The sequence below is a fragment of the Eutrigla gurnardus genome, assembly GCF_963514095.1.
Source record: "Eutrigla gurnardus genome assembly, chromosome: 2".
Taxonomy (NCBI): Eukaryota; Metazoa; Chordata; class Actinopteri; order Perciformes; family Triglidae; genus Eutrigla; species Eutrigla gurnardus.
The window spans coordinates 3,260,320-3,285,302 of NC_139916.1; the positions used below are offsets into that span (position 1 = coordinate 3,260,320).

The 24,983-nt window shown below is 41.0% G+C and overlaps 2 protein-coding genes and 1 long non-coding RNA gene across 5 annotated transcripts; 2 read left to right on the forward strand and 1 right to left on the reverse strand.

Annotated features, from left to right (window-relative positions):
• The first annotated feature begins 662 nt into the window (after positions 1 to 662).
• phtf1 (putative homeodomain transcription factor 1) lies at positions 663 to 11,468 on the forward strand. Its single transcript, XM_084033564.1, has 17 exons — positions 663 to 972; positions 1,907 to 2,024; positions 3,531 to 3,587; positions 3,677 to 3,746; positions 3,862 to 4,020; positions 5,214 to 5,394; positions 5,594 to 5,714; positions 6,443 to 6,595; positions 6,674 to 6,931; positions 7,576 to 7,704; positions 7,924 to 8,193; positions 8,686 to 8,817; positions 8,898 to 8,984; positions 9,096 to 9,251; positions 9,348 to 9,443; positions 10,009 to 10,134; positions 10,781 to 11,468. The coding sequence occupies exons 2-17, from the start codon at positions 1,989 to 1,991 to the stop codon at positions 10,799 to 10,801; spliced, it is 2,052 nt and encodes a 683-aa protein (XP_083889690.1). The 5' UTR covers positions 663 to 972; positions 1,907 to 1,988; the 3' UTR covers positions 10,802 to 11,468.
• A 153-nt stretch (positions 11,469 to 11,621) lies between these two features.
• Positions 11,622 to 24,535, forward strand: pfkfb2b (6-phosphofructo-2-kinase/fructose-2,6-biphosphatase 2b). Of its 3 annotated transcripts, XM_084033636.1 has the most exons (17): positions 11,622 to 11,786; positions 12,133 to 12,219; positions 12,655 to 12,780; positions 15,481 to 15,577; positions 16,138 to 16,204; positions 16,275 to 16,349; positions 17,385 to 17,441; positions 17,539 to 17,663; positions 17,872 to 18,079; positions 18,340 to 18,486; positions 19,029 to 19,133; positions 19,201 to 19,330; positions 19,416 to 19,478; positions 20,217 to 20,281; positions 21,413 to 21,580; positions 22,614 to 22,636; positions 23,091 to 24,535. In XM_084033636.1, the coding sequence occupies exons 2-17, from the start codon at positions 12,135 to 12,137 to the stop codon at positions 23,158 to 23,160; spliced, it is 1,611 nt and encodes a 536-aa protein (XP_083889762.1). In that variant the 5' UTR covers positions 11,622 to 11,786; positions 12,133 to 12,134; the 3' UTR covers positions 23,161 to 24,535. The 3 variants fall into 3 exon arrangements, with proteins under 3 accessions (XP_083889762.1, XP_083889763.1, XP_083889764.1); XM_084033637.1 differs by lacking the exon at positions 22,614 to 22,636; XM_084033638.1 differs by lacking the exon at positions 21,413 to 21,580.
• Positions 22,062 to 23,055, reverse strand: LOC311029034. Its single transcript, XR_014598837.1, has 2 exons — positions 22,595 to 23,055; positions 22,062 to 22,552 (listed from the first exon to the last, which is right to left on the reverse strand). It is a non-coding gene; the product is annotated as an uncharacterized lncRNA (long non-coding RNA).
• Positions 24,536 to 24,983: the final 448 nt, after the last annotated feature.

Consider the following 24,983-nt stretch of genomic DNA (forward strand, 5'->3'; position numbering starts at 1 on the left):
CACCATTAAGGACACCAAGGCCATGGTTCAGTGAATTTAGGGGTTTATTGTCTTGAGAAGACGTTTATATTGTAATTTTTCTTGGAAATGTCACATGGTAACTAAAAAAAACCTGGTTCAGATTTAAATCTAATAGAAATACTGCAACTGCCCTTTAAAATGATAAATCTCTTATTTTATAAGTTAAATATTGTAAAATACTTATACTAAGTTATTAAAATAAGAGATTGTATAGGGTAGTTGCAGTATTTTTAAAAATCTTCAAGACTACACGAGTATCTGCAATTATTAGAATCATAAATTATTCAAATAATTGTTAGCTCCAGCCCTTATTATTCACCATGTATGCTTTATTATTGTGCGCTGATTGGCTGAAGTGATTTCAAGATGGGTGGGTTAATTCTGTCCGTATTCTTGCCTGTCAGGCAGCACCTTCTTACAGAATTGTGTGCGACGAGCCTAATCAGTGCAATATTTATGTTAAAATATGGAGCACAAGTATTTAATTTTAGGTTTAAGCAAATTATGTATTGTCTCTGTGTTGTATATGTAAAAAAGGGGATTCTGTACGCGGTGAACGAGCGCAATCCCCGCCTGACAGACAAAGCTTCGGGAAAAACAAACCCTTTCAAGGCACAACAACCCCGGAAAAGGGAAGCGGAAGAGTAAATCCCCGAATGTACAACAAAATGTGAAGTTAGCGAAGCGACGAGTAGCCGACATAAACGTCAAATATTAACCTCGATAACGCAAAAGAGTTTAGAAATGCGACGTTGGCGAGTCATTGATTGCGTGACGGTAGAGGTGAAAAGGCGCGGCTAGCAGCTAGCTCCTCCTGACAACGAAAGCGCCGCGTCGCTCCTCAAACCGATGACGAGAAGAAGAATGAAGTATTCAACGAGCAGTTTGTGATGACTTTGAGAGAAACCTGCCGTTTGTGACGAATCAACAGCCCGTAATGTTTCATTTCAGGTGAGTGACGTTTAGCGTGTGGCTAACGGGCTGCTACTGTTAAGCTAGCGTGTAGCTACTTTGTTTAACGTAAACAGACGCCTGCTGTCGTGACCGAACTGCGAACAGCTAACATCACGTTTGACGGCGGTATTCCTCAACTCTGGAGAAAGTAAAAATACTTCTTCACTCTAGTAAAAGTGGAACAAGTACAGGCGGTGAGATGTAATCAAAGTAGAAAGTAAAAGTATTTCTTCACTCAAGTAAAAGTGGAAAAAGTACAGGCTCTGAGATGTACTCAAAGTAGAAAGTAAAAGTATTTCTTCACTCAAGTAAAAGTGGAAAAAGTACAGGCTCTGAGATGTACTCAAAGTAGATAGTAAAAGTACTTCTTCACTCAAGTAAAAGTGGAAAAAGTACAGGCTCTGAGATGTAATCAGAGTAGAAAGTAAAAGTGTCCCTATGAAGTACATTTCTACTGGCTGTTATTATTTTTGCAGGGCTAATTTGCATCTCGTGTCTTATTATTATTATTATTATTAATAATAATACATAATTCCTCTCAAATTCATTAAAACTAAAGTAACGAGCCTGTTTTGTAAAATGGTAGAAGTAGAAAGTACAGATTTCAAAATGTAGGGACTAAAAGAAAAAAAAGTTGTCAGAAAAATAAATACTCAAGTAAAGTACAAATACCTGAAAATTCTACTTAAGTAGAGTAACTGAAGTATTTGTACTTTCTTACTTCCCACCTCTGACTGCCAGGTGGTTTATTAAAAACATACTACATCATCATTTGTTAATCTCAATCTAGATGAATAATGTTAAATATTGAGAAGTAAATGGCACGTTTACATCAAATGTATTAAAGTACAGTACTTGAGTAAATGTACTCGGTTACATTCCAGCAGGGATTTTAATGCCGGAGGGTCATTGTGTCCCTTTAACTGTTTAGTGAACCATCTGGATTTCTGCCCGGTCCTCTGTGTGCTTCTTTATGAAATGACCTGACTACCACTTCACTGGTTCAGCATCTGATGACGATGGCCAGAATAGCCTGGTATCAGGAGAAGGTAAGACCACCGAGGGGTTGGGATGTTGGCATGGAAACGGTTATACACTAGCTATACAACGTGTACTCCAAAGGAAGATTATTTTCAGTAGAGTAATGCATTATTTAATAAATGTTACATTTTCTTTATTTTATTTTTATAATTTCATTATATGAATACATTTTATATATTCATTTTTAATATTTTATTTAATTATAAAAAATATATATAATTTTTTATTGTATATATTTTATATAATTATAGAAAATCATTTTTTTATGTTTTATTATATGTATAGTTTTGATCATTTTATTATTTTATTTTTATATATATATATATATATATATATATATATATATATATATATATATACATACATTTTATATTATTTTTATTATATTTTCTTGATTTTTTTTAAGTATATATTATTCATTTTATTTTTATAATTTTATGAAAACTTGAAAAACTTGAAAGACGGAGGTCGGGTTTTGGTTGTTTATTCCCTCATTGTGAGGCACCGCACACGCCTCCTTATACAAACACTCGCCTCTCGGCACATAAACACGAACGTTTTACGTTGTCTCAGAGAAGAACAAGCACGCACTAGTTGAAGATTCATTGATTTATTTTAGTAGGTTATTATTATTATTATGGATCCACAAAAACCCCTTTTTTTCTCTCCTGTTTATATTCCTGTTTTTGCAAATTACAGGTGTGAAGTTACCCATATGTTGGAACATGTAGGCAGTATATAAACCTGTCAGCGCCCTAAACTGCCAGAGGCACAACATTGTGCATCATGGTCCTTTTCTTTTTTTTTTAACTCATCTCATGAGCTGAATTTAATTTGTGTCAATAAGAGCCGACACCAGGCTGCTGCTTAACGCTTGTGTTGACACGTCTGAAAAGCAGCGGAGCACAAAAGAATGTGTTTTCAGCTAATGAACTATGAATATTATACTAAAAAATAACTTTTTAAAATGCTATCTAGAGATAAGATACAGTTTGTTCAGGTGTTGCAGCAGCACAAGGACAGATTCAATTACATATAAATAGATAATTACTAATAACAAAATAATAAGGTATATACAAGTACAAGAGCAGAAACTTAATATGAACCTTTAAGAACAATTAAAGACAGTTAAAAGTGTCAAGGTGCGACAAGGTATGATTCATTAATTTGTAATAGTTTTCAATGTCTATAAAGATCTCAAATTCATCTCTTTGATCTGTAGTAGGCACTCATTCATGTTTTTAAATTTCATTGGTTCATATTCCTTTTTAAATGCATTCATTTTAATTACTCAATTTATTTGAAGGGATTATCATTTTACAGCCGTATACCTCAATGTATTTATGAATACACTCTGATCCACTTTGTTCCCTCAGTCTCTACAGAGTTAAAAAACATTTGATTGGAGTTATATACCATAACCGGATGAAACGTTGCAAATCCAGACAAACTCAATTCAACTGAAGGCTGCAGGTCCTTTAGAGAATGTTGATAAAGCTCTGTTGTTGCTGCAGATCGGGGCCTATGATCAACAAGTCTGGGAGAAATCTCTGGAGCAGACGGATCTAAATGTAAGTTTCATCCGATCTCTAAATAAATGCATGTTTTTATCGCGTGGGTTAGCATTAAATCGAGAACGCCACATTCCCGTTCGTCCTAGGATCTGGACAGCAAGCCGAGGAAGTCGGGTCACATCAAACCAGACCTCATCGATGTGGACTTGGTCAGAGGTGAGCATCGATGAAGAGTCGTGTCTGGCTTTAGCCCCGGTAGTTAGAAGACTAACAAACGAGCGTCGTCGTATCGTGGAGCGGTTTTTAATGACTCATCGTTCCTCCGCTGCAGGATCAACGTTCAGCAAAGCCAAACCCGACAGTCCCTGGGCGGCTCTCACCAGGAAGGGTCTGGTCCGGGTCCTGCTGTTCCCCTTCTTCTTCCAGTGGTGGATCCAGGTGACCTCCAAGTCCATCTCCTCGTGCATCCTGGTGCTGTATATCATGCAAGGTTAGCGAACCGCGCCCGTGATTTTCTCGGGGAAAACTGCCGTTAAAATGATGAATGAACTCAAACATTTGTCAAAATGACAAGAGGCGGGTGAAGTAAGCGAACACACACCGTAGAGAGACGGACTGCTGGAGGATTTCAGTCCTCGTTTCACGTCTTTCACCTGAGATATCATTAAAATATCGCTAAAGTCTATTATTATAAATCATCGGTGTGCTTTAAAATCCCACAGAGAAGGAGAATATATGGAGCCACGCTGTAATAAATGAACAAACTTGACATTGAGTAAAAGTTTTAAAACTAACTTACAAAGCCTCCTGTTTAAAAAGAGCTTTGAGTGTGTTTATTTAAAACATTACTGCTGCTTCTGGGGATAAAGTCCTTCAGATGAGACACAACGGGCAACGGTTGCTTTCATGACTCGTGGAAAGAATCCAAAATACGCATTTAGGTGTTTGTTTCATTACACTTTTATCCATTAGCGTCTGTAGATTTAGAACATAAGCTTCAGACGATGGTTCATCTGCACATTTAAACATGAATTCTCGCCTGTAATGCAAGAATAATTGTCCTGATTAGTTAGTGTTCAACTTGGGAAGTTTTACCTCCATTTACCTGTAGTGTCGAGCAAAATATGTGTTTTTTCTCCCATTCTCTGGGTGAGAAATCCTTATGTAGTATTATCTGATTCATGGAGTAAAAGAAAAAAGATATCAAAATACACATTTAGCTCTAATATAGCAACACAAATGAACTTGGCTCTTTTTTTTTTAATGTTCAGATTTGCATTCCAGATATGTATTATATGCAAATTAGCGTATTTGTAATAAGATGACACCTAATTTGCATTTTAAACACAACATTTCAGAAAAACTTGTAATGCAAATCGCCATCAGTGATCAGCTGAGTGATATCTGTTAGTTCAGTTTGATCCCCTTTGTTTTTTGGATTTTCCGGTGTGACGTTACTAAAGCCATAGCTATATAATAATATAACACTTGTCCGTTAAAGGAGATAAATCCTGTACATGGTGTTTGATGGTGTAACCTCCATGCGGCTCCCATTCAGCGAGCAACAGCGAGTTAACGCTCTCACACGGAGCGACCTCATTAGTAAGCATCACTTCTGTAGTAATGGCTCCCCTAAGAGACCGTTTTGTGTTTGCTGTTTGCCAAATGTTTTGCTCCCCTCAGCGGCGGCGGTGCTGCTGTACCTGGAGGTCCCCGGGGCCAGCGCCGGCGAGGTGTTCGGGCCCCTGTGTCTGATGCTGCTGCTGGGTACCGTGCACTGCCAGATTGTGTCGACCGAGTCCAGCCGGTGGCCCTCGGGCAGTCCAGCTGCCAGCTGCTCCACCAGTCCAGCTCGCAGACGGAGGTCGGGTTTTGGTTGTTTATTCCCTCATTGTTAGGCACCGCACACGCCTCCTTATACAAACACTCGCCTCTCGGCACATAAACACGAATAAATCCACCCACTTGAAGTTATTCAGCTCAGCAAAACCTCTCTGATGCTCTCGGGAATACTCACCCGTGGCTTTTATTTTATTATTTATTTTTTATATTGTCTCCTTCAGGCCAAGAAAGTGCAGAGGGCTGAAGAAATCGGAGGAGAAGAATGACAGCGGGGACGCGGAGCAGCAGGGGCTGTGGCAGTTTGAAGAAAGCCAGCGATTATTCAGGAAGGAAGAGAGGAGGGTACAGTCATCTCCTCTGTCTCTCATCTTCTCTCAAAGCAGAGTCCCGACGTACGACGGCAGTAAAAGTAAAACGCTGCCTTGTTTTGGGGGAAGAAGTTATAATTATAGATTTTTGTTTGTTTAGTAGCTCAGTATTCATAGAAACAGTCTACTGACTGGAGCTTTCTAGTAAACATAAAATAATATAAATAAAACAATTTGACATCTTATTTACTCTAGATCAGAGATCTTCACCCCTAGTGGATCCGCAGAGTTACTGCAGGGGGTCCCCGAAATGATTTGATCCTGAACTTTATTTCTTTATTCTTTCTTTAATATTTTATTTATTTATTCCCTTGGGGGTCCCTCCACCAGGACTCTATAGGCCTTGGGGGTCCCTCCAACAGGTCTGTGGTTATAGACCTCTTGTTTAGAGCTTTTGTATATCGGAGTTGTCAGATTTAATCAGCTGGTCTTGTTATTTTATTAATTTCCTGGAGTACAAGTGTTTAAAGCTGACAAGTTTTTTTTTTTTACTGGATAAAGTAGGATGATGGTCAACTCTTTAAAAAGACATGTTAAATTATAATATTTAATTTATTATTTTTTTATAAGATTAAAAATGTATTTGAAATCTCGGGTGAAAAATGCATCAAACATGAGTCGGCTGAAATATCAATAATAATCATATTACACCATGATTGTAATCCATTTTCCGTTTTAAGACGTCTCCATATTCTCTCACAGACCTCCAGGAGGTCAGGATTCGGGGCGTCCGACGAGCTCTCCAGTGAGGAAGAGGAGGGGGTTCAACCGGTGGAGGTCATTCTCCCCAAACCGGTGTCTGCTGTCAGGAAGAGGAGTGGGAGGTCGAGCCCGGCGCCCACATCCAGGCCTCCGGTAAATCCTCATCGTTCACTCTTTTTGTTCGTTAGATGTTCAGAAGGATTTCTCATGACTTTAAATTACCGATAACAGGAAGGGGGCGGAGCTTCCGTCAAGGCGAAGCCGCGGGAGGTGGATCGCCTCAGGCCGAGCGTCGGCTCCCGTCCCGCCTCCCGTCCCGCCTCCGACACAGACGACACGCTGTGGGAGGAGCTCCTCCAGGGACCAGACTCCGCCTCCACGGGGAGCAGCGACAGCGAGGTGAACGGGAGGTACAACGCCGGCGCGGCGCTCCCACAAACCACCACTCTGAGCAGCGACGACGAGAGTCTGCAGCAGGGGATCGCCGGAGTAAGCCAAAATAAACACTCTGATCATGATGTCATGACTCATCTTAAATGTCGGAATAATGAAAGGTATAATATGTACGTTGTCAGTTGTCGGTGTTAGCGAGAACAAAGCTGTGAGTCATCGGAGATTTAGAAGGTTATTTTCAGAATTCTTCAGGGCGGTTACGTTTTTTAAAGCACGAGTAATCCCATCCACACCTTCCACGCTTCATCCTGCTGCGGCCTGCCTGCTCTCTCCGGGAGCCTCAGTACACCGATGGGTGTAACTAAGGGTAGCGGTTACACCCTGATCATTGGCCCGGGGGGGTTACACACCCACGCTGAGGCAAAACATGCAAACACAGCAAAATAAGAAGAAAAGAGAAAGTACAAGCACGCACACACACACACACACACACACACACACACACACACACACACACACTTCTAGTGGGTCATAAGTGATGATTGCTGGGTTATTTTGGTATCCATACACTTTTCTTCTATAGAGGAAATTAGATACTTTATTGATCCCGAGGGAAATTCAAGCAGAACACACAACATGACAGACCAACGTAGATCACATAATTATAATAATAATAATAATGTTCACTGCTTTGTTCTGGAATCATCAGTAAACATCTGGATGATGTTGTGTGTTTTCAGAGCCAGCTGTCTTGGCTGCAGGCGTGTCACCCGTCCAAGGACCGAGTCAGCGCCATCATATGGGAGCAGGGCGAGTGTAAGAAAGCAGACATGTCCGTGTTGGAGATCAGTGGGATCATCCTCACACGGGTACACGCCCCCGTCCGTCACGGACGTCTTAGAGACCATAATTCAGGGCTTTAAACCGAGGCGCTGCAGTGACACGTTCTGTCCTCCAGGTTCTCTTTGGAGGAAGTGTTGTGAATAAAGGAGTAGTGATACAGATGTAGAGAAAACATTCAATTAACCATTTATATCAATACCTCTGTTGTGTTCCCTCCTCCCCCCCCCCTCGTGTCTCCCTCCCAGGTGAAGTTGGTGGAGCAGGGTCTGGGTTACCTGGCGCTGGGCGGGCTGATGACGGCGTCCTTGGTGCTGCTTCCCTTCGTCTTTCACCTGTCCCAGCGTCTGGACATGGCGAGCCTCAGCTCGCTGACCCTGAAGGAGCTCGGGGAGATGGCGGCGGGGCATCGCGACGCCCGGGTTTACGCCTTCTTCTTCATCACCACGGTGCTGAGGGTCTGCCTCGTCGGACTGTTCTTCTTCATGATGTGCGTGGCCGAGAGGACGTACAAACAGGTGCGTTGTTTATTTTCCACTATTGCATGTGTGATGAAGCAGCATTGCATTTAACCCCGATTGCTCTTTCTTGTCACTCAAGTCAAATCTGAATACGCAGACGTGATACATGCTGTTAGATTTAGCTTGATTTCCCTCCCAGAGCTCTTAATATCTCATGTAAACATCCAGGAATCTTCATAAAACCTCATGATCACCACATTTGGAAGTAATCCTCTGATAAACATTCTCAACATAAAGTTAGATTTGTTTTTGTGTCTTTCTAAAGAACGTTCATACATAATTACATTTACAATATTACTTTTTAGATTTTTGTGTCACAGTGATGGATATATGTGAAATACACAAAGTACATTCAACCGTTCAGCATCACACTCATCAAGTGGACTCGTCCCTCCCGTTGGCTGTACTGCCCTCTAGTGGCGGTTAAGAGACATTGAAACAGATAACCCTGTAAACATGTGACCCTGTGTGTTGGTGTTTCCACGACAGAGACTCTTGTTTGCCAAATACTTCAGCCACATCACTTCAGCTCGCAAGGCCAAGAAGTCTGAGATCCCTCACTTCAGGCTGAAGAAGGTCCAGAACATAAAGATGTGGTTGTCGCTGCGCTCCTTCCTCAGGGTTGGTATCTCCTCTTCTTATTTATCACACCAGAACGTTGCCATGGTTTCTCCGTTTCTAACGCCATGTCACCGTTGCAGAGGCGAGGGCCGCAGCGCTCCGTCGACGTCATCGTCTCCACCATCTTCCTGCTGGCGCTCTCCATCTCCTTCATCATTTGTGCCCAGGTCGGTCACATGTCCAGGCTTGCGTAGAAAACGAAAATGACGGAAACGAACGAGAACAAAAGCGGCGAATATGAATCCGGTTTGTTTGCTTTTTTTGTTTCCCTCCCTCAGCTTCTGCACAGCCACCAGACGTTCCTGGAGTCTCTGATCAACTGGGAGCTGATGGTGTGGGCCTCCTCCCTCATCCTCTTCCTGTTGAGACTGGCCACGCTGGGCTCGGAGACAAACTGCAAATACAGCAACTCGTCAGTGCTGCTCACCGAGCAGGTACGGACCCGTACGGGCAAAACCCAGCAGCCCATTCAGCCTTCATATGAATGCATAAAGCACTGTGACTTTACTGGTTTAAAACTCTTCTTGCAGATCAATTTGTATCTGAAGATGGAGAAAAAGCCCAATAAGAAAGAAGAACTCAATATAGTGAACAACGTTTTGAAACTGGCCACAAAACTGATGAAGGTATGCGTTTATTTAACACCTTTGATTTTTATTATTTTTTCAAGTAGTACAGTGTAGCTTTGCTTCTGAATGATTGTATTAATTCTGCTGCAGCCGAAACCTTTCACTGGTGATTGTTTTCAAAGAATAAAATACTTTTTATACTTTTTATCCTGTGAAAGTATGATAAAGGCTGTATTTTACAATGTTGTGTCACAAAAGCACTGTTTGTTTTACTTGACTGCATCCAACGAGCACATTTAAGTCGAAATATAGTTTACTATAAAGAATGAAACGGTCTCAATGAGAACCTTCATTCATCAAGTTTATTTTTAAGAAAATAAAATTATTATATATTAAAAGTAATGCCTGGTCCTGTTTTCCACTGATGGCTGATCCGTTAGAACGTTTCCCGTCGTCTCTCCGCCGGCTTACGTTGAACTTAATCACCCTCGATGCATCGCTGCCTCCAGACATCCCATAATAACTTCACTGAGAGGCTTAAAAAGGGATTTGATTGTGTTGTAATGTAATTGTTTTATTCCAGTGGAGTCAAGTTGAAATGAGATTATCCCCCCCCCTCCAGGAGCTGGATACTCCCTTCAGACTGCTGGGTCTGACGGTGAACCCGCTGATCTACAACATCACCAAAGTGGTCATCCTGTCGGCCGTGTCCGCCGTGGTCAGCGACCTGCTGGGCTTCAACATCAGAGTGAGTCTTCCTGAATAAAATTAGGATTACGGTTAAAGGAGCCTCGTCATATGAAGCAGCTTTCAGCCAGTGGAGGAGAAAAAAAGGTTTTACTTTGGCTAAAGAGCTTTCTGAAGCTGGAGTGAAGACATGGGTAGTCATCAGTCAGGTGCATTGTGGGAAATATAGGATCTGGTCGGGACTAAATGTGCCTCATGTTATCGTGATTTCAGCAACAAACGATGGCGAACCAGACGGCTTTTTCAGGTCACTTGTGATGATGTTCATGATTATCGCAATAATGAAGATTCACCACGATTGACTAGTGAATGTTTATCTTTTTTATCCCGATCTGCAATAAAATCTGATCATCACATCCCTCGCTAAGATCAACGGAGCTAATACTAATACATTTATTTGGTATAGCACCTTTTACATGAAGACCCAAACAGTAAAATGAGCAAGCAGATAAATAAACACCACTGGAAATGTAACAAAAAAGCCTACTAACCACATTTATAGCACATAGACTGGAGCCTGCAAGACATAAAATAAAAGTATTTCCCAAAACATTGACCTGGTTCGTCCAACGAGACCTCCGATCGTGTGTTTGAGTCGTGGACTCGTGTTAACCTCCTTCGTTTTATCTCCTCTGCTTCGTTTCCAGCTCTGGAAAATCAAGTCGTAATGTGAAAGCGGCAAAACCCACTAAGAGTCGGGACACTGGAGACCAGAACGTACAAACAACAACAAGAGAAATGTGCACACCTACTGACTGTGTCCTCGTATGTGCCTTCCAGCTGAAACGTCAGTCACAAGCCTGAGACGCTCTGACAATCGCTCACACCGTCACTCAGCCGGCGTCCATCCGCCACGCCACTAACCCAGTGCCTAACCTTTGACCCCTTGAATGTTCCTCAGTGTGTGTGTGTGGGGGGGGGGGGTCTGCAGCATTTCACAGGCTTCTATGGCATCCACGTTTCCAAAAAAGGACGTGAAATTAGCCGTGAATGCAGATGTAGATAGTTTTATCGACTTGTATCTAACTGTAAAACAACGTGCTGTCTTAACGCCGCCTAATCAAAAAAACGGAATTAATTTACATTGGACTTTTGATTTAAACCTTCTTTTTGTACATTGTGATTGTAAGCGGGCTTTATTTATTTTTGGGAGGGCTTTTGTTCCAGCACTTGTAACGGTACCTGAACACACCCTGACTCTTTGACCACTATCTTGTCTATTTTGGTGAGGAGGACCGTTGAATGAAAATAACTGTTTTGTGAAGCTGTGGTGAAAGAAAACTGTTTCAGAGGTGATTAAAAAAAAAAAAAGTTGGGTTTTTTTTCATCCACGGATTGTGATGCTTCTCTTGTTTGCATGCGGGCAAAAAAAAAAAAAAAAGCTGCAGAGCTCCTGGCTGTGTGTGTTGAATTATTGAGTTTTGACGTGTGATCTATTATAAGATTTACGGTAGGAAAATAATAAAAATGATGACGTGGAGGCACACCTCCCCTCTCTTGGAAGGACACCAGCCGGCCGAGGAGGCACCTCCGCACCAAGGACAGGGCCGAGCAGACCGGGGCTCCTGCTGCGGGTTCTCTCGGGTCCAGATCGGGACGGTCCCCGTAGCGACGGTGTGGAAAGACCGCGTCATTAACTGCGTCATTCTCCAGGTAAACGCACAATTACACGAATACACCGAATATACGCAATATGACGCGGCTGGAAACGCGAACCTAGAAACCGTGGATTTACATCGTGTTGGTCCATATCGGGATTTATTATTTATTTATTATTTTTTGGGGGGGATTTTTTTTAATTATTATTATTATTTCACGTCAGATTTTTTTTATGTCGCATGAACTCGGTCACCCCTGGTTACGGAGGCTTTCTCCTCCTCCCATCCACTGCTGCTCTGCTTGATGTTACCAAGGAAACAGTCATAGCCATATGTTTTTAAGAGCATGCATTGAAGTCATACGCTGCTTCTACGTCATCAGTGTGACTCGTCTGTTGCAGACATGTCCAGCTGTCAGACAGACAGCAGCTCTGCGAACGGTGCAGACGTGAAGAAGGCAGACATGAGGACGAAGGAGAAGAAGTGCTGTGAGTACAGTTTACTGCCTTTTGTGTTTAATGCACACACGGTTAGTTAGATCACCTGTCTGGACTTTAACCTGCAGAAGACGGTGAAATGAAAAGGTGAATCTCTAACCAGGATGTGATGAATTAGGCCTATGTGTCTAAAAATAAACACATTATTATTGTCTTAATTCTGCACTTTACGGTGGTTGAAATACTTTTTCTTCTTTTGTACATATGTTTTTATGTGTCCATACATGATAGTTTTTAGTATATGTGTATTCTTTACTAGTATTTTCTATTTGATGCAGATATAAGAATTTCATTGCTCAGTGTGAATTACCGTGTGTGACAAATAGATATCTTGGAATCTATGCAGGACATTCCATTTGCATGTGTTTTTATGCATTTCTCATGCACCATTGGAGGGTCAGCGGTTGTTTGTCTTGTCTCCTGCAGCGTGGGCCTCCTACATGACCAACTCTCCCACGGTGATCGTGATGATCGGCCTGCCTGCCCGAGGGAAGACCTACATGTCCAAGAAACTCACCCGGTACCTCAACTGGATCGGAGTCCCCACCAAAGGTGAGCCGTGTAGTTAGTTGTACTGTTAGTTGTACTGTTAGTTGTACTGTTAGTTTTACTGTCTGTTGTACTGTTTGTTTTACTGTTAGTTTTACTGTTAGTTGTACTGTTAGTTGTACTGTCTGTTGTACTGTTTGTTTTACTGTTAGTTTTACTGTTAGTTGTACTGTTAGTTGTACTGTTAGTTGTACTGTTAGTTGTACTGTTTGTTGTACTGTTAGTTGTACTGTTAGTTGTACTGTTAGTTGTACTGTTTGTTGTACTGTTAGTTGTACTGTCTGTTGTACTGTTTGTTTTACTGTTAGTTTTACTGTTAGTTGTACTGTTAGTTGTACTGTTAGTTGTACTGTTTGTTGTACTGTTAGTTGTACTGTCTGTTGTACTGTTAGTTGTACTGTTAGTTGTACTGTTAGTTGTACTGTCTGTTGTACTGTTAGTTGTACTGTAAGTTGTACTGTTAGTTGTAGGCCCTACTGTTAGTTGTACTGTCAGTTGTACTGTTAGTTGTACTGTCTGTTGTACTGTTAGTTGTACTGTCTGTTGTACTGTTAGTTGTACTGTTAGTTGTACTGTCTGTTGTACTGTTAGTTGTACTGTTAGTTGTACTGTTAGTTGTACTGTCTGTTGTACTGTTAGTTGTACTGTTAGTTGTACTGTTAGTTGTACTGTCTGTTGTACTGTTAGTTGTACTGTTAGTTGTACTGTTAGTTGTACTGTCTGTTGTACTGTTAGTTGTACTGTTAGTTTTACTGTTAGTTTTACTGTTAGTTGTACTGTTAGTTGTACTGTCTGTTGTACTGTTAGTTGTACTGTCTGTTGTACTGTTAGTTGTACTGTTAGTTGTACTGTCTGTTGTACTGTTAGTTGTACTGTCTGTTGTACTGTTAGTTGTACTGTTTGTTGTACTGTTAGTTGTACTGTTAGTTGTACTGTTAGTTGTACTGTTTGTTGTACTGTTAGTTGTACTGTTAGTTGTACTGTCTGTTGTACTGTTAGTTGTACTGTTAGTTGTACTGTCTGTTGTACTGTTAGTTGTACTGTTAGTTGTACTGTTAGTTGTACTGTTAGTTGTACTGTCTGTTGTACTGTTAGTTGTACTGTCTGTTGTACTGTTTGTTGTACTGTTAGTTGTACTGTTAGTTGTACTGTTTGTTGTACTGTCTGTTGTACTGTTAGTTGTACTGTTAGTTGTACTGTTAGTTGTACTGTTAGTTTTACTGTTAGTTGTACTGTTAGTTGTACTGTTAGTTGTACTGTCTGTTGTACTGTCTGTTGTACTGTTAGTTGTACTGTTAGTTGTAGGCCCTACTGTTAGTTGTACTGTTTGTTGTACTGTCTGTTGTACTGTTAGTTTTACTGTTAGTTGTACTGTTAGTTGTACTGTCTGTTGTACTGTTAGTTGTACTGTTAGTTTTACTGTTAGTTGTACTGTTAGTTGTACTGTCTGTTGTACTGTTTGTTGTACTGTTAGTTGTACTGTTAGTTGTACTGTTTGTTGTACTGTTAGTTGTACTGTTAGTTGTACTGTCTGTTGTACTGTTTGTTGTACTGTTAGTTGTACTGTTAGTTGTACTGTCTGTTGTACTGTTAGTTGTACTGTTAGTTGTACTGTTTGTTGTACTGTTAGTTGTACTGTTTGTTGTACTGTTAGTTGTACTGTTAGTTGTACTGTCTGTTGTACTGTTTTTTGTACTGTTAGTTGTACTGTTAGTTGTACTGTTTGTTGTACTGTTAGTTGTACTGTCTGTTGTACTGTTAGTTGTACTGTTAGTTGTACTGTTAGTTGTACTGTCTGTTGTACTGTTAGTTGTACTGTTAGTTGTACTGTTAGTTGTACTGTTTGTTGTACTGTTAGTTGTACTGTTTGTTGTACTGTTAGTTGTACTATCTGTTGTACTGTTTGTTGTACTGTTAGTTGTACTGTTAGTTTTACTGTTAGTTGTACTGTTTGTTGTACTGTTTGTTGTACTGTTAGTTGTACTGTTAGTTGTACTGTTAGTTGTAGGCCCTACTGTTAGTTGTACTGTTTGTTGTACTGTTAGTTGTAGGCCCTACTGTTAGTTGTACTGTTTGTTGTACTGTTAGTTGTACTGTTAGTTGTACTGTTAGTTTTACTGTTAGTTGTACTGTTAGTTGTACTGTTAGTTGTACTGTCTGTTGTACTGTCTGTTGTACTGTCTGTTTTACTGTTAGTTTTACTGTTAGTTTTACTGTTAGTTGTACTGTTAGTTGTACTGTCTGTTGTACTGTCTGTTTTACTGTTAGTTGTACTGTTAGTTGTATTGTTTGTTGTACTGTTTGTTGTACTGTCTGTACACTGTTGTCTCTCTGGAACTATTTGTTCTGGGATTGTTTGTCTGAAACAGGTCTCTCTTGAAAACAAGACTTCGTGTCTCAATGAGACAACCTGTATAAATACAAGGTTAAATAACTAAAACTGTCATGCCGACTGTAAATTTAACATTTAACAGTAAAGTTTAACTGGTTGTCTCCAGCTTTTCTTTGCTATTTGGGCTCAAAACAAACATTATATCTATATCAATACATCTTTGAATAGTTTTACATCTGATTTTATCGAACATTGGTTGAAATGATTGGCTATCATCAATCAATGATGCCAGAAGAAGGGGGAGGGGCTACATTCTGCATCAGGTAAATTGTTAAAATCTTCGTTAAAACGAGTGTTTGTCCTGTCTGCAGTGTTTAACCTGGGCGTGTACCGCAGAGAGGCCGTCAGAGCGTACAAGTCCTACGATTTCTTCCGCCACGACAACGAGGACGCCATGAGAATAAGGAAGTAAGTGTGATCGTCCGTTCTGCAGCATCGAGGGTCCGTCCGGCGTTCTGCAGCATCGAGGGTCCGTCCTGTTCTGCTCCTCTGCTGCGTCGGTGACTCAGCTGTTTCCTGGAAACAGACAGTCGATATGGAGACGGACTCTAACGGCTCGGATCCATAGATGATGTGCACTCAGAGACACCACATCCTGTTTGTATTCAGCTGTCAATCAGTGCAGATTTCTCAGAGAAGATTATAGAATAAAAGAATAATCTCATTTCTTAGATCTCTTATCTGGTTGAGGAAATAAGTCTCGTCTAAAAACACGTTTTTTATCGGAGAGTATAAACGGATTTTATCTGTTAATTAAAAAAGTAGTCCCGATAAAACCTCCACAGGAATATCTGTGGCTTTTCAAACTAAATTTGCTGCTGCTGAGTTTTTCCTAAATGTAGTTTAGTCTGCCGGCCGTTTTGAGCAGCACAAATTAAATTCTATAAACCTGAAAGACTGTAATATAACACGACACCTCCTTTGTGATTTCTGACGTTTCCATGACTGGATGTTCTCTCTCCCCACAGACAGTGTGCTCTGGTCGCCCTGCAGGACGTGAAGGCCTACCTGTCGGCGGAGGGAGGTCAGATCGCGGTGAGTCCTCCGTCTCAAACATTCTCAAGCGTTTAACGCACATTTAATCCCCCTTCTCTCCTTTAATCAGGTGTTTGATGCAACAAACACCACAAGAGAACGGCGAGACCTCATTCTGACTTTTGGGAAGGAGAACGCGTACAAGGTGAGACAACCGGATTTATAACTTTGGTTGGGGGGGGCATGAAGGGATCCAGCTAAGATCTAATCCAAGGTTTTAAAAATGCCCTTTATTAATACCGGCACATTCTACAGGTAAAACATTAAAATACTTTAACAGGACTTCAAAGCAAAAGTAATGTTTTTGATTATTTTCTACAGCATTTTTAAAACTCTCTTCAAGGCGAGTGCCTTGGATAAGATTTTTATTATGTTTGTATTTAATTGTTACATCCCTCTTGGCCTTTTGTGGAAACTAGACTTAGATATTTAAACACAGTTTCCTGAACTCCTGAAAACGACACGTTCAATCAGCCGTATTTTATATTGATATATATTTATCATCATGTGTGTTTATAATGTCCTTAAGTGCAGCACAAGAACTTTCTTTTTAACATCAGAAGTACTCTTAAAGGTACTCTGTGGAGTTTGTTGTCACCTCTAGCAGCACTATGGAGCCCTGTAATGTTTTTTATTGCGTCTCCTCTCGCTCAAGGACGCTTCATGAGAGTGCAACACGATACTCAGTCCTGCTGCCAGTTCAGGCTTTTTATTTTTTGTTTGTTCTCCCAGTAATGAACCAGAGAACGCAGCAACACACCAGCGAACGCAGAGAAGAAGTTTAACACGAGCAAAAACATGTTAACAATGTAGGTCTCCAAAAACATTGAATAAATCCGCTTTGCATACGTTTAATATAAACATAAATGCATAAAGAATATCAGGAACACACAAAACCTCATAACGTCTGAGTGTTGTGATTTAGTGTGATAGATGTTGAAGTAGTTGTATCAACGTCTGCATGGAATCAACAACAACAACAAATCATAATGATACAGATATATTTAATCCTGTATTTATTATTTAAGGAAATTAATGGCTGCATTTAGAGATACAATAAATAAAAAAGCTTTTTTGAAATCTTAAAACAAAGCCAATCAGATTCCAGTTGCCCCTGGCAACGCTGCGGTCAGGACTCTTTAACGGTCGTTGACGCGGCGAGCTGCGTTCTCTTCCACAGGTGTTCTTCGTGGAGTCGGTGTGTGACGACCCGGAGGTCATCGCTGCCAACATCCTGGTACGTTCTCTCTGACGGGGTCAAACCTCACTGTTCACGCCGCCGCACGCCGCTGCACGCCGCTCATGTGCTCGCTCACGCCTGAATGTGCCGACAGGAAGTGAAGGTGTCCAGTCCAGACTACCCCGAGAGACACCGAGAGAGGGTCATGGGGGATTTCCTCAAGCGGATCGAGTGTTACAAGGTTACCTACCAACCGTTGGATCCTGATGATTACGACAAGTGAGAACTGATTCTTCTTTTTTCTTAAATAATAATAATAATATTCATATACAGAATACACAAATAAAATACTAAGACACACATTAAACAGGAGATGATTCATCTAATAAATGTCCTTTTTAACCAAGCATTTACATTGTTAGTATATCGTCATCATTGTGGATTTATAGCTGCAGTTCAGAATAACAACACTAGGTGGTGTCGGCAGGGACCTGTCTTTCCTCAAGGTGATGAACGTGGGCCGGCGGTTCCTGGTGAACCGGGTGCAGGACTACATCCAGAGCAAGATCGTCTACTACCTCATGAACATCCACGTGCACTCGCACTCCCTCTACCTGTGTCGCCACGGAGAGAGCGACCACAACGTGGAGGGCCGCATCGGGGGAGACTCGGAGCTCTCCCCTCGGGGGAGGCAGGTTCGACTTCATCATCTTTCATATGAGAAAAACAATGACCTGCCTCTCCTCCTCCTCCTCTCCTCCTCCTCCTCCTCCTCGGGGAGATCAGATCAGCGGGATTCTAGAAAGCAATATCACCACCTGAGTCATAACCTTTATCACGTTTAATCCTGTTTAATTTCCTGTTTCTCACCAGCCGACAGTGAATCTGATGGAGGAGAGGAAGTAATGAACAGACTGATGATTTGAAGGTCTCTCTCCCCCCCCCCCCCCCCCAGTTTGCCGGTGCTCTGAGAGACTTCGTGGAGGAACATGAGTTGTTGGATTTGAAGGTGTGGACGAGTCAGCTGAGGAGAACCATCCAGACGGCGGAGGAGCTCGGCGTTCCGTACGAACAGTGGAAGATCCTCAACGAGATCGACGCCGTCAGTAACACATCGTCATGTCACTGCCAACGTACAAACATATCAACGCCACACTGTGAAAACCACGCTGGTACACGCTGAACATCGTACTCCAGTCAAAGTCGGGGAGAAGCAGAATCAGCTTTATCGGCTAAGTGTGAACACATACGAGGAATATAACTCAATATAAATAGACACACAGCTACAACAAGGACAACAAACAGAATACAAGGCAAACATTTCACAACTATCTACAGATAGATATATATTTATTCAAAAAGCTAAAACGAAATACTAAAAACAGAATGATTACGGACAATTTATCATATAAATAACGTTCTTCTTTCTAAAGACTGATATTTGACTTTATATAATCTCTTTTTGGACTTTATTTAAATCCTGGGTTGTTTTTGTTTTCATGGGGAAAAAAATATTTTGTGCAGTGAACTTGTTGTTTTGGCATTAAGACCAGCGCTGTCCTCCTCCTCCTGCTCCTCATCCTTCTCCTCCTGCTCCTCCTCCTGCTCCTCCTCCTCATCCTGTTCCTCCTCCTCCTCCTGCAGGGCGTTTGTGAGGAGATGACCTACGAGATGATCAAGACGACGTTCCCGGAGGAGTTTGCTCTGCGGGACCAGGATAAATACCACTACCGATACCCGGGAGGAGAGGTAACGCTGCTTTAACTCAGCTTGGATGTCAAACTAGTCCTCCTGAGGTTTTAAATCCCTCTCTCAGTCCTACCAGGACCTGGTCCAGCGTCTGGAGCCGGTCATCATGGAGCTGGAGCGGCAGGCCAACGTGCTGGTCGTCTGCCACCAGGCCGTGATGCGCTGCCTGCTGGCTTACTTCCTGGACAAGAGTGCCGGTCGGAGGAACACAAAGAGCTGTGAACACGTACAGACGTCATGAATCTGATGATTTCATCGTTTTCTCTCGTCTTCATCCCACAGAAGATCTCCCGTACATGAAGTGTCCGCTCCACACCATCCTCAAGCTCACCCCCGTCGCCTACGGTAGGACCTTCCATCTCCATATATGGTCGTCTATAAAGTTGGAATCATTTGCAAATGTCTAGTCTTTTATAGCAAATAAATGCTTTAGAGGTGTAAGGATTCATTCGATGCATCGATTGTCAGTCCTACTGATTCATCTAAATCGATCTGCTAAAATAAATAAATAGAATGAATCGTTTTGGCTTCACCAATAATCAATATAAATGCGTTTAATCGTATGAATTCTTAATTATGATTAATGTTTTAATACGTTTAAGACGTCCCTGCAAGCATGTAGCCTATTGAAAAATGTTAAAAATAACTGAGCAATGTTTAATTATATTTTTGTATTCAGCATAAAATATTATGCAGGACTACTTTTTTCTAGAATAAATATGTTATTTTTCACCTTTCAGAAGAATACAGATAGTCTCACTTGCATTATTGCATGTTTATTTCATGGATATAGAATTTTGGTTACAAGTTACTGAATCGAATCGAATCGTTACAAAAAAAATAATCGTCCTTTAATCGAATCGAATCGCTGTGAAGCCAAAGATTCACACTCTAATATGCATGAATTAATATCACCTGGATACATGATGTAATCATTGCACCTGGTCAACAGTGATCAATTTAAATAGGAATAAACAGAGGATTTTGTCTGAAAATGAAATAATCCAACTTTATGGGCAACAGTGTATCAACACTTTTATTTAATTTAATTTAAATGAATTCTATATATTTGATCTTCCCTAGGTTGCAAAGTGGAAATGTTTTATCTGAACGTGGAGGCGGTGAACACGCACCGAGACCGGCCTCTCGTAAGTCGCTCCGGATCGAGCGGAACCGCATCGCGTTGTCACGTCGATGTGCGTTCGGTGTTGTTGTCCAATTAAAAAGGCCCAAATGTGATCACGTGTGCAGAATTCTGTTTTGTTGTTGTTGTTGTTGTTGTTGTTGTTGTTGTTGTTGTTGTTGTTGTTGTACTTAACACAGTAATGACTCAAAATCACAACATCTAATTCAGAGTCTAACAGGCTTGTTTTTTTGTGTGTGTGTCTGTAATTCATCCTGTTTGAGGCTTTCTTGCTGCATTTACTCCCTTTTTTCTCCCTGAATTAATCCGTCTGGCTTGTATGACGACATCTCAGGGCCACTGTATGAAAAAAAATGTATCCTAGAGAGGGGGCAATATTCAGAGAAAAAAAGTTGCAAACTTTATAAACTCGCAAATTTGCCTCTTTATAAATATATATAGCCGATAAAAACAAGTTGCTCGGTTCCGCTAACACTGGATGTTTGCTGTTGCTATGACAACAAGTGAAAGCTACCGCTAGCATGTAGGCTCAACCGCCGAAATAAACAACCAGATGACAATTTGTCCTCATATAAATAAAAGCAACAATAAAAATCAACATCATCACCGAGGCGGATTCATTAGAAAAATACACGTACATTCATGGGAAGTCAGCTAGCATAGATGCCGGTTGTTAGCATCGTAATAAACTCGCAAATTTGCCACTTTTTTTCTTGGAATATTTCCCCCCTCTGCTCATTTTTTTTTTTTTTTAAAGTGGACCTAAATCAAGTCGTAGGCTTGAGCTGCACTCTAATCAATGTAAATTTTGGTGTTGTTTCACCATGATGGAGGCTTTGGCTGTTCCGATCATCACCACCTTCCTGGTTGCATCCTGGTTCCATGAGCTCTATTAGTCCCATTTTTTATTATTTAACACACATTTCACTAATCCTGATTCGAGCTGGCGTCGTGATGTAATCAGGCCTGCACGCTCACAGCCTCACCATCGTCTTGTCAGTAAACCGGCCGTCTGTGGATCCGTGAGGACGGCTAGCTAGCTTGGCTGTCTCCTCAGGTGTGTCCCCCCCTCCCCTGCATGTTTTGTTTGTTTATTGTTTTTCCTTAACCTTTGCGGTGTTTCATCTCCTACCAGGATAAAATCCCGAGGGACTCGGCTCTCATACACCGGCGGAATAGTTACACGCCGTTGTCCAGTCACGACCAGGTCAAGCGTCCGCGGCTCTACAGCGCGGGAAACCAGCCCTGGCTGCCGCTCGCCCCCACCCCGCCCGCCCTGATGCCTGAGGGACGGCAGAGCCAAGTTAGTGCACCAAGCTACAGCCCCCCCACCCCCCTCCGAGCCCACCTCCGTCAGCTGTAATCAGTCACCGGTCCTACCACCCCCCCTTGTGTCCAGCGACCTCGCCTCCGTCTGGGATCCTCCTGATGTTTTTTTTTTTAGTAGTGGTGTGCGGATCGATACTGAAATATCGATATTTCCGATACTAGAAATGTGTGTTCTAGAATCAATTCTCACATTAAAATATCGATATTTTAGTAATTTAGGGGTAAATTAGTAATTTATCACAAACAGGAAGCTGGTAGGAACTACTTCTTCTGCCTGTCATCATGAGGAATATGGCTGTTTATGATAATTCTTCATAATTGAACAATAAGGAGGAGGAGTCTGATATCTTAAATACACTTCAATACATTTCTTTTGGGGTTTTTTATTTTCCAGCCTGAATTTTACTTGGTATCGGATCGGAAATAGGAAATCACACATCACTAGTTTTTTAGTGTCTTGTGTTGAAAGTGACTCACGTGGAACTCCATCCGTCTGTCTGTCTGTCTGTCTCTCTCTCAGGGCATGTGTTGGATCTTGAATGGGTCGCTATGTTTTGCCCTTTATGTCTGTTTCTGAAGGCAGACGTCCGTCTTGCATGACTTCTGCTCCTCCGACTGGGCTGCCTCTGGCTTGAATATGCAGAACAGCATGTCTACTTTCACTTTTTTTTAGTTTATTGGACACAAAAGACACACACACACACACACACACACACATAAAAGACATATTGTCTGTTTTTTGATATAGTAATGATTTCACTTGAAAAAACTAAATCCCACTCAGGAAATTTGAGAGAATATTCAAATAATACACAGTTGAAATCTAAAAATGCATATTCATGTGTTGTGTATTTGTTGGCTTTGCCTTGTGAGTTCAGTGCTTCAGCCCCTCTCCACATTCTCTCTCTCTCTCTCTCTCTCTCTCTCTCTCTCTCTCTCTCTCTCTCTCTCTCTCTCTCTCTCTCTCTCTCTCTCTCTCTCTCTCCACCTCTAAACCTGTCTTACAGCCTCGGACAGGAAGCGGTTGTCTGTGAGTATTTTGGAGATTTAGTACACGGAACTAAACCCCCGTTCATTTTCTTTCCCACAATTCAACTCATGTCATCGTAACTCATGTCGATATGTTGTCACAGTGGTGTATTATTTTTTTTTTTTATGGTTTTCGGTCTTTTGCGTTCCTTTAACCTCCAAACCCCCGTCGACAAAGTTAGGTAGAAACTCTTTGATAGTGTTTGTTAGACTCCTGGATATATATTTAAAAAATGGGAAAAAGTATTTGAGTTTGACTTCCTCGTCAGGAGCCAATCACACGCAGGCTCAGGATGTGATTAATAATTAATCACTTCTTGAGAATGTGCTGGAGAAGAGTCTGCTGTTTTATAATGACCCCCCCCCCCCCCCCCCTTGGGAAGCTGTTAGCTTCCCCGGATAGGATTTGCTGCTCTGAGGCTTTAATGAGTGAATGTCTTCTCTTTTCCTTGAAGGAGTCCCTGTGCGAAGGAAGCGACTCTGACAGCGCCGAAGAAACTGGTGGCTGTGTCCGCTTCTGAGTGAAGACGGACGCCGTCGACGTCCTACAAACAGATCTGGGTTCAGTTCACTCAAAAATACTTAGCTCTTTTTCTTTTTTAGGAAACGATCGTAGTTTTGGTCCGATGTTTAACATCGCTCTGCATGCCGAGGCTTCGAACTAGAATCATAGATTCTTCTGCATGTGCAAAAAAAATGTATCCTCATTGTTAATACTATAATTCCTCATTAAACTTCAAAGGCAGAGTAGCTCATTTGGAAAAACCACTAGACTTTAACTTCAAACACATTGCCGAACCAAGATAGCCCCGCCCCCTTGGTTAAAAGTCCACCTCTATTTAAAGGACCCCTTGGTTCAGACCTCTGTTCAAAGCCCCCCCCCCCCCAGAACGCCCAACTAGTGCTCGAGATCGACTGAGTGCAATCAGGAAGTAAGCATTGACAGACAGGCAGGACGTCCAATCATTTTCTCCGGCACAACTTTTTCTATTGGACGAGGTTTTTACAGTCCTGCCACGGCCACAGATGATATTTTTAAAAGTTTTATGTCAGAGCATTTAATGTATTCATTGATATCGGTATGTTACGAGGATTTGAAGTAATATTACAAAGTGTTTCTGAATAGAATCACTTGCTCAACCTTTAAGCACATTATATTGCATCGGTGGAATTAGCTCCTCTGTATGAAGCACATTTATGCGTCATGAAAGACAATTTTCACTATCGCACGTTATAAAGTAGTAAAAAAAATATTTTTATAATGCAAACACTCCCATCTATAGTTGTGATTCTAATTGAATGTATTCCTAGTACATTGACTTGGTTTCGATCGGACAGAATGTACTTGTCGGGTTCTGAGAGGGATTTAAAATAAATAAATTAAAATGAAGCTGCAGATCCAGAAACATTTCGTCTATCTGACGTTTGCAAGTCGGATGTATATTTACTCTTTAACTTCTCTTTGGTGCAGTAGTTTCATTCTTTGACTGTTGATACGTTTTCTTTCGAAGCAGCCTACTTGTGCCTTGTAAGCAGACAATAAAAAGTGAATTCTCAAATTTCAGCATTTTATTGGGAGAATACACACAAAGACATAAATGTCAGCAGCATGCGCTTTCTTCCATGTGATAATTACATTTTTTTGTTTAATGCAAAATTGTCTCGCATTCTTTGAAGAACTGAATTAAACATAAACTGCTTTGCTTTGATAAATATTAAGGCCTCTGTTATTGAAGGAGACATCAAATCAAGGGGCTTACAGTTTTATGATTATGGGACAGATGAGTATAAGACCTGAAAATGATTCAATCGATTCAATCAATCGTTTAAAAGAATTGTACGCTAATGTGTTTTTTTTTTTTTTTTGCCTCATCAAAATAAATAGTTTTATTCTCTTGAACTTTGTTTCTGGGAGTTTAATTCGAGTCACAATGACTATGTCCACTTCTTGATATTCAGTTTATTATTAAGTTTGAGAATTTTAATAATTTATTATTTAATTTATTCATATAAGATTCATATTTGTATCTATGTTTATGTGTAGGTACATGTCTGAACTTCTGTAGCCTATATGTGAAATTATTAAATGCATTATGTAAAAATTAAAAATAAATAAATAATAAAAGATACAGTTCATTATGGTACCACTATAACATCGCAATCCTTCAGAAGAAAACAAACAAACAAAAAGGGGATTCATACAAAGTAAACATGGTGAAAAATATATATATATATTTTCCAATCACCTATGCCATTAAAATACAAAAGGGAAATGAATGACCATGAAATAAATGAGTACATTTCAAAACAGTAAGAAATTAGATATATCACCATAAAGCTTTCTGTTA